This window comes from Dreissena polymorpha, chromosome 14 (genome assembly GCF_020536995.1).
Source record: "Dreissena polymorpha isolate Duluth1 chromosome 14, UMN_Dpol_1.0, whole genome shotgun sequence".
NCBI classification, from domain to species: domain Eukaryota; kingdom Metazoa; phylum Mollusca; class Bivalvia; order Myida; family Dreissenidae; genus Dreissena; species Dreissena polymorpha.
Genome location: NC_068368.1, coordinates 51828951 through 51838688, shown reverse-complemented (window position 1 = coordinate 51838688; position 9738 = coordinate 51828951). Strand labels below are relative to the sequence as shown.

The window sequence follows — 9738 nt, the reverse complement described above, 5'->3', positions numbered from 1 at the left end:
TCTTTCTTAAGTAATCAGCATTACATGATACAATAATAATTTTATTACAGTATGTACTTGTTAAGTAAAGTGTTTGAAAATGTGTATTTACCACATTAATCACCTCATAAAATGCATATTACAAACAAGACACACTCTCAGACATGCATTTGTGGATATACGATTGTCAGGAAGGAGGTCGATATGCATCCCACAATTTGAATCTGAGTTGGTCTGAAACATAAAATTATTATGAAAGTATATGCACGCAAAAATATGTATATAATTGGCAAGCGTTAAACAAAATTCTATACATTAAACAACTTTTAAACGATCTTACACTGATATGAACACATTTCCTGTTTCTTTTATGTCCCTTTTTTAAGAAAATAATTAACAGCTGTTTCCCTTTCGCTGAAAAGTTACCATTTCTCGGAGTTTCACCCCTGGCGTGCCTCAATACATTTCAAAACACAAAATGACGTCATTAGCGGACGAAATGACGTCATCATACAAGCGAAATTATCCAGTTAAACTCTTTTACAATGTCAATAAACGGTGAAAAAGCATGATATAAAAGAAAATGTGTTGTATTCGGTGGAATGTCGATTTTAATTCACTCGTTATCATAGCAAATATATATAAAATTATTTATGATAATCTAAAAATAGAAAAAGGAGCTCCGAAAATTTGTTCTTTTCATCTGTGAAAATAACAACTTGTTCTTTTCACTGCTGTTATTTCACTGCAGAAATGACATATTTTATCATTAGGTATAAAAAAACAACTTTAATAAATGTTTCTCTAATAAAGGTCAGAACTGATTACTTATTCCACGAAAAGTAATACTGTGTATGCTAAATATTCTTTTACGTTGTATACTAATGGCAATATCTATTATACTTATACTATTTAAGCTCACAAAAAGAATTCTTGTATGATATAACTTATAATTTTTTAACTAATTCTTATACTGGTAATTATGATACTTATATTGCTATACTGCTTAAACTAATATCAATAATACTTATATAGCGCTACATATGCTTATGCTACTCTTACTGATTATACTTCTTTGACGTTTACAATAATACTAATACTACTTATACTTAAAATACTTTTACTAAATCTACTATTACTTACCCATTTAAACTACCTTAACTCATACAGCAATGTTAGATTACTTATTCTTATATGTTTAATAGTACTAATACAAACCCTTATACTAAATATACTCATACTATTCTTACTAAAACTTATATTGATAGTAAGCCATTCAAACAATATATTTTACGCAAAGACATCATACTTCGCTTCACAAAGTGGAAACATCTGGGTTTCGCAATGATAATCGTGCCACCTATATACGTCTTTGTGATCAAGAACGATGCAGTCCTTGATGCCGCCGTTTGGTTGGTCCTGCCCCCTGTCTGAATATGTCAATATAAGAACGTTCAAAACAATTCTTTAACAAGTTATTGTATAATGTGTATTAAAACCCACCCATAGTCTTATGGATTACACACTATGGTATAAGTTAAACAACGTAATTGAATTTGATCCAATTAATGTGTTCATTCGCAATTAAACCTGATTATTCTCTGCCAAAATGGCCCTCTATATATATTTGTTCAATAACCTTATACATGTATGTATATTCGTTTGTCATCAGACTCGCTGTTGAAATATTAGATGGATTATGTGGTAGAACGGCAACATTTTGAAAAACTATTCTTGCAACCCTGTTTGCAATGTTTATGCACACTTGTTTATCTTAATGAATGTGGTGGTGAGAGAAAGTTTTTTCAACGTATCCTTCTGTTAACGTAAACAAAGTTATTTTATGTGTAGGTACCTGTAAATATCGCTTCAGTATTATCGTCAATCCACAGGAAGTGGTTTTCTGGCATCAGATCTGTTAATCCAATCCACCAAGATTGAGCTGGAAATGGTATCATGATATTTAATTATATTATGGCCACACTCGTCGTTTTCTGCGCTGAAACAAAATTTTAGTATCTATGCTGCATTTTAATGATGCAACTGCCGGTGTGGATAATAACGGTCTATATTCGAACACATGGTTAGTACATCTTCTATGTAAGTTCACAAGTTAATAGTACATTCATGCAAATGACTATATGTGATGAATTAATGACTACGTCTTGCGTATTAATTACATTTATTCCAATTTATTAACAACCCTGTTGAAACATAAATCAGAGTTTTTTAGACAATAGGTGGAAATGACATTTCGAATATAATTATTCTATTGCAGATATGTTATATGAGTTATTTCAATTAACAAACCGCTAATGAACGAAACGAACTATATAACAATAATCTTGTATTCCATTATTGATTTTAGATAATGTATTGAATACTTATAGTTTTCATCAGGCCGATTAAATATGAAATTTATCATACCATAACAAAATCACTAGTGCAGAGGAATGTTGTGCTCCTGACCAATTATTAAGTGTTTATGTGTTAAATGCCTGCAATTTGTTTTACTTTAAGAGTTATTCCCCGATTTTTTAGCACGCATAATGCTTTATGAGACACTATTTAGAAAATCCATTCGTATGAACCGTTCCCGTTCACCTCGAATGAGACCTCGAATGATATTTTTAAATTATAAATTATATTAGTTGCAAACATGTTTGCGACGGATAGCTGTCTAATGAGTGTTTGCACACCGACAGTTGAAACACCAAAACGTACCTGGATTCCCACTTGCGTAGGTCTTGAGGAAACTATCCTCATGCGCTTAATCGATGTGAACAAGATGCCCTTCATATTTCCATATATATCAACCAAAAGAACCATGTATCCATGTTGTATCGAGCTTAAATGACTAAACAATTGTATGCTTGCAGTATATGATGATTAATAAATATGTATTCTCTTGTGCATGCATCAGACAGAACATGTTTCTTAAACACGTTGGGATTTACTTTCAAAAGTCATTTGAAGATAACTCGTTTGAAGCTAAGACACTACTGCTATATAGATAATCATTCTCAAAAGTTTCAGTAAGCTATGTTATATTCAACTCATTTATTAACAAATAATGTGATAAATTCCCATGCAATTGACAATATAGACAAACCATGTGAATGTATGGTAAACGAAATATTTGATGGCAAACGTTAAATGCAGGGTGACCAACCTCCGCCTCTGTAAATCCTAATGGTACATTTCCAAAATGGTAACACGACCAAAGTTCACTCATGAAATCTTTTCTACAGTTTGCTACAGCCTCATCTGCAAACAAACTAAATGTGTTCTCCGGAAAATGAACTCTTTTAATTTAATACATTATCAATCAATTGTGATAGGAAGTTTTAATGAGAAATTTGTATTGCTGATTGTTTTTATTAGAAACTTAACGTGTTTTACATAAAGAAATTTAGTTTTGATTAACTAGGGGCGTTTGTAGTATTGATTCCAGTATTATTGTATGACCACTTATAGTTAATAATGTATATGATAAACAAATCGAATTGTAACTTGTACCATTTTGTGTATTCCATTTTATAATCCTTACTTAAACGGAAGTAAACTGTATAATACCCGTAAATATTTCTTAACTGGATCAATATGTTAATATGTAAAATATTTTAATATATATAAGTATGACCTATTCATGTTGTTTTTCATTTACTGTTTAAGCCCAAAACAATCATTATTTAAAAATAATAAGAAACTACATACTGGTACATTATGCTCTTTGCATAAGAAATCAATGTCAAATAACATACCACATGCAATAACACAAATATAAAATTCCAAATCATTTTCAGCATACATGTAAATGGAACATGTGATATGAGGGAAGAAGATATAAGGTTATGACCTTATCAGCATTTAGCATGCTATGTAGAATACTTAGATAGCAGTATTTCGGACTTTATAATGAATATTTTAATTTTGGAGCAGAGGAAAGAGTAAACACAAACATGCTATAAGATAAGTTACAGGGAACTTGAATTGTTTGCTGAAAGGATCTATCATGATTTTAGGCCAAATCTGTACACTTGGGACATTTTAAAAATGGATGAAAATCTGAAGAAAAATAGCTTAACTTTTATTTGTATTTTATTTGAGGTATTTTTGTGGCCCTTAGTATATTTATAACCAAGGGGATATCAGAGGCATAAGGAATCTCTATAATTATACAGTGTGTCATAGATCTGTATTTCCCCTACAAAAACACATATATTTCACAAATTATTGATACGTTTGACCTGGTTTTCAATATATTTCACATAGTTGTATATATTTAACCTTGGTTTCATAATTTATCTTGTTCTATATAATAAAGATCTACTTGACATTGCTCTCTATATGCTGGAGATCTATATACTCGGCATTGTTCTCTATACAAATGGATATCATACCTTGTTCTCTAAATATCAAATGATGTTCTCTACATATTAAACATTGTTCTCTATGGCATTGACCTTGATCTTTAAGACATTATACCTCTTCTATATGTTGGAATTTGATATCTATATATGTGGCTGGGAACGAGACTTTGACCCTTTCGGCGCTGACGTCGTTAACGAGAAATAACGTTGCAAAGTCGTGACAACTTTTTCGCGCAATTTTCACACGTTTTTACTGCGATAAATATCTTATTTCTTTTATTTATTTTCCGAAACAATCTATGAATTACCCAATCAGTGATTATGTTACGGTTTTTATACGAAAACATTAGTATAGTTTAACCATAGCTGATTTATAACCCATCGTACACTACGGCACCGTGTGACTGCATCAATTAATGGATAAACTTCCTGCTTACAAAAAGGTTAGTTTTTCTTTCTTTTTTGTTGTTTTTCCGTCAAATAATGTGAAATTAGTCGGCAAAGGATGTATCCCATATAAATTTAACCACGTCTAGTGTTTATTATTACTGTTAAAATTAGTTTGGCTGTACGATTCATGATTATATGCGATAATTGGAATTTTCACCCGGAAGTTGTCAAAAAATGTCGTTTGGTTTTGATACAATGATAGTTTATGTTATGTGAAGTTTTCATAAGAATGATGAGCCAAACTAGTGAAATTTATTCCCAAGAATCTACAATTCCATACGAATTGTCACAGACTGATGACGTATTTTTAAATGAACTTGCACAAGTTGATGAGTTATACCACATTGGCCATGAATCTTTTGCAAAATCAAATGACAACTTGACAGTTTTCCAATCCAATTTTGTACAGGTTGAAACTTGTGATGTAGATTTGGGAAATCATGCAAGTATTTCATTTGAAGATGTTGATGATCATTTTGATGATTATGATGGTGATACATGTGATCAGGTTGATTGCTTACTTTATGATGACCACATTAATTGTGGCGAATCCGAGTCTGACCAAATACAAATGGATCACAAACAGAATGACATTAGAAAAGAAGATCAAAAAGAAGCAGAAATTATTTCAAATTTCACGCATGAAACATGCCAGTGTAGTGTCTTTTATGGAAGTAAACCATGTTCAACAATAGTTGGTGTTGATAATCTGCTAGAAAATAGGACCCAATGCCAGGAACTGTCTTCAAGAGAAAAAGAACTTGTAGTTAAATCCCAACTTTGTACCCAAAGAAAAAAAAGTACTTTTACATCTGAAAACAAAAAATCTAAAAAGTTGCGAACAAGACCGTCTCAGAAATATTTTTTCCATGGTCAGCAAATTTGTAAGAAAACTTTCTGTTTTGCATTTGCAATTTCTCAGTCAACGTTGAAAAGAATGAGTAAGTCTTATGACATGTATGGCCTGAGTGTCAATGAACATGGTAATTGCAAAACAACACCTGCCCATGCACTTTCATTCGACGATACTACAAGAATAAAAAAATTCATTGAAGAATATGCATATAAAAATGCATTACCTTTGCCCGGACGACTGCCTAATTGTCCAAAGCAGACAGTTTTGCTTCTTCCATGTGACAAAAATGTAACTGACATTTATGACTTATACATGAAGAGTGCAAAGGAAGCAAACTATAGAGTTGTGTCTTTAAAAACATTTAGAAACAAATGGAATTCATTATGCCCCCACATTGCAGTAGCTACACCAGCGACAGATTTGTGTGTAAAATGTCAAAAATTCATGGGCAAATTAAAAACCAATGCTCATCTGTCAGATGAAGAAAGGCACAATGTACTAAGTGACTATACATGTCATGTTCAAAAGGCCAACCGGCAACGCCAACTTTTCAAGGACCAGGTTCTTTGTAGTAAAGCTGTGTGCAGTACTACAGATGTCACTGAAGGTCTTGAAAAATGAGGATTTTTTAATAAACAAATTTTATTTCCATTATAAATTCATAAATTGTAAATTAACTATTCAAAAATATGTTATACAAATAAGGTACCTCATATGAGGTACATTTGTGCTTTGTCCTGGAAGATGAACCGCAGCATTTTATGCATTTTGCCATGAACATGCTATAGCTTAAATGTTGAACATTCATTTATATGGTGCATCTAGCTGTACATGTTGGGAAACAATTATAAAAATATGTATATATAATAAAAAATGTCTAAATAAATTGATTCACTTAATACAATTTGGTTCATTTTGTTAACAGGTGCAGAACCATGTTCACTAGATGCCACACTTCACTACTCATGGGATTTTGCCCAGTGTGTACACTACCCTCATCACGCCATGCAAGTGGGGCCAATCTACTTTGCGACACCAAGAAAGTGCCATGTGTTTGGGATGTGCGCTGAAGGAACAGGTATGTTATTGTAATTATCAGTTTTATATATCTTCACAATATGTAATAATAACTAATTGTAACTACATTGCACTACTATAAGAAAAACATTTGTTAATATACTGCATTATTTAGTTGTTGTTTTTATGCCCCCGAAGGTGGGCATATAGTGATCACACTGTCCGTCTGTCTGTCTGTCTGAAATTCCGTCACACTTTGCGTTTAGGTTTCGAAAAAGTGCAAAAACACTTTGCGTTTAGGTTTAGAAAAATGTGGAAAAAGGAGGCATATGTCATCCTTTGCTGACAAGCCTTGTGTATATTGTAATTAAACAATACAAGTGTTTTGCACAAACATTAAGTGAAAATCTTGTATGCATGGCGTATTAAAATATAGTCTTTTTATAGTTTTTATTTGTAAAAATTATTTTTATGTACATAAAACAATATTACAGGAATACAGAGATTCTATATGATTGACGAGTCAGAAATGCCTGGGAAAGGTGGCGATTGTGTCACAAGTTTGGTGCACCACTATTTTTCTCACTTTGGCGCTGGAGAAAAACACGCAGAGGTAATTTATTGCTATACATACTCTGAGATTAACAAATAATGTTTTGTCTTACTTTTCATTGGAAAGATTAAGTAAATTTATACATAGTTGCTTTTGTAATAATTGTTACTTTAATCTATGTTTTTGTAATTTGTAATTATTTCATTTTGTTGCTGGACATAACATTATTCTGTTTCCATTAATTCATAAATGTTTTCATAGGTGTAGCAATAATCTCCATTTAAATATATATTAATTATTTTAAACAATAAATGTTTATTCGCAGATTCACTTTGACAATGCTGTTGGGCAGAATAAAAACAACACCATTCTGGGCTATTGCATGTGGAGAGTGTTGACAGGTAATAAAACGGTCATTGTCTTTCTTTAAAATATAACCATTTAAAAAGTACAATAATGTGTAGTGTGTAGAGACATTTGAAAAGGTTTGTGTTTAGGTCCACTTTATTTCTAAAGTATCAAAGCTATTGCTTTCATACTTGCAGCACTAATCATCTAATAAATGACCACACCCCAACTATACCCCCCTCTTAACCCCCCCCCCCCCAATTAAAACATTTTATGTTGTTGCAAAATCCTTAAAAAAAAACAAATATTTATTTGTATTATTTTATTTTTGAAAGACTGTCCAACCATCCCACCCAAGAATCCCCCCATTTCATTTTGGAAAGATTTTACTAAAATTGCCATAACTTCTTTATTTATGATCAGATTTGATTCATACTTTGACAAATAGATGAGCTGTCTAGGCGGTGCTCTTGTTATACTATATGATAAGAACTTTGGTCGCTTGTTTCTATCAATTACAAAATGTATAAAGCATATTGAAATGAATCTTTCGAGGTTGTAACCTGAAGAAAAAGATTATAAAATTGTTACTGTTTTTTTGGAATATCATTGCAGGTCTGCATGAGTCTGTTTCCTTGAGTATGATGCTACTGGGACATACCAAATTCACGCCAGATTGGCACTTTGGTGTGTGGAAAATAAAATGGCGCCAATCAGATGCTGAATGTATGGAGGACATTGCTTACACAGTTAAAGCATCTTCTAGGTCCAGGCATAACATTCCGCAACGCGTAAATGATCCATCTAGACCGGTGGTGTTTTTGAACTGGAAGACATTCTTAGAAAACTATTTCAAACTTTTAAAAAACATCACAAAATACTACCACTTTCGCTGCACTGCGGATGAGCCTCGGGTTCTCATTTGTCGAGAGTTCTGTGACTCGGAGGAAGTTCGATTTAATCTTCTAAAGGCAAGACCCGAGGCAGGCTGCCTTCCAACAGTTAAGGTTATCCCCCCTCTAGATCATCTGAGGCAGTGGTATCTTTACGAGAAAATTGCACCGTTCTTTATCAATGAAGTTGCCAGAGACATTGTGTGTCCCAAACCATCTATTCCAAAGTAAAAAATGTGAGAGCTTGTTATCCTATTAACAATTGTTCATTTTCTCAAATTGTTGTTCTTGCATTATACTTATGATAAACTGTTTTCTGATTAGTATTCATGACTATGACATTTACATGGTATTGTTATTTGTATGACAATTAGCTGAATATCTTATTAATAGTGTGTTTCTTTTATTGAAAGTGACATAGCAATCAATAATCAAAAATAGTTTATGGGCATATATAACCTGAACTGAGATTTATAATTAATTAACAAATCAATCATAGTGATTTCACTATAAAATATTATGTACAGTATGATTATTACATTGTATAATATGACTGGCATGTGTTCAAAGATAACTTAAACTGTTGTAGTTTGTATTGACATCAAAATGTGTGATGTAAACATATGTGTTCATATTATTTATCTATTATATTTTACAAGTAAACGAACATATTTTGTTGTGTAAAGTTTAATCTATGGTGACGTTTACCATTGAATATTGATGTGCTTATTGCTGTAATTTTCTTTTATTTGAAAGTCATGTTTTTGGACCTCTATATATGAAATGGGTTGATATTATTTTCTATCTACACTTATGGTCAATTTCATTGTTGATAACAGGTACAAATGAAATTGATAATTTACTGTTTCCATAGCAACTGTTAACTTAATTAAAAAAAATCTAATTAATTGTGTATCAATCTTTGAATAAAATACAATTGCTAAATAAACCATGTATGGCAGTATAGATGCTTAACAAAAATTCAAAATGTCAGTTTTTTTTTCATTTTAGTTTCAAGTTCGTTGCTATACAATATGTTCAATTTATGAATACACCCCTATTTTCAGAAAATGTTCATACATTGATTTTACTATAAACATGTTGGTAATGTTTAATATCTGTCCAGAAGATATTTTGTTGATGTGTTGTTATTCTGTGTCTTAAATTCTTTAAAATGACAATACATTTGAAAAAAGAACAGTGTCTGTTTCCATGGCAACAATGAGCGTTTAATGTTTTATAATAATACAATTAATTATGTAAGTCATA

The 9738-nt window shown here is 31.6% G+C and overlaps 1 protein-coding gene across 2 annotated transcripts; it reads left to right on the top strand.

Annotated features, from left to right (window-relative positions):
* The first annotated feature begins 4510 nt into the window (after positions 1-4510).
* Positions 4511-9738, top strand: LOC127857837 (uncharacterized). 2 transcript variants are annotated; one of them, XM_052394525.1, is made up of 5 exons: positions 4511-4795; positions 6584-6736; positions 7170-7288; positions 7554-7629; positions 8192-9738. In XM_052394525.1, exons 2-5 carry the CDS (start codon positions 6664-6666, stop codon positions 8698-8700), a joined length of 777 nt encoding a protein of 258 aa, XP_052250485.1. In that variant the 5' UTR covers positions 4511-4795; positions 6584-6663; the 3' UTR covers positions 8701-9738. The 2 variants fall into 2 exon arrangements, with proteins under 2 accessions (XP_052250485.1, XP_052250484.1); XM_052394524.1 differs by lacking the exon at positions 4511-4795 and adding an exon at positions 4802-6265.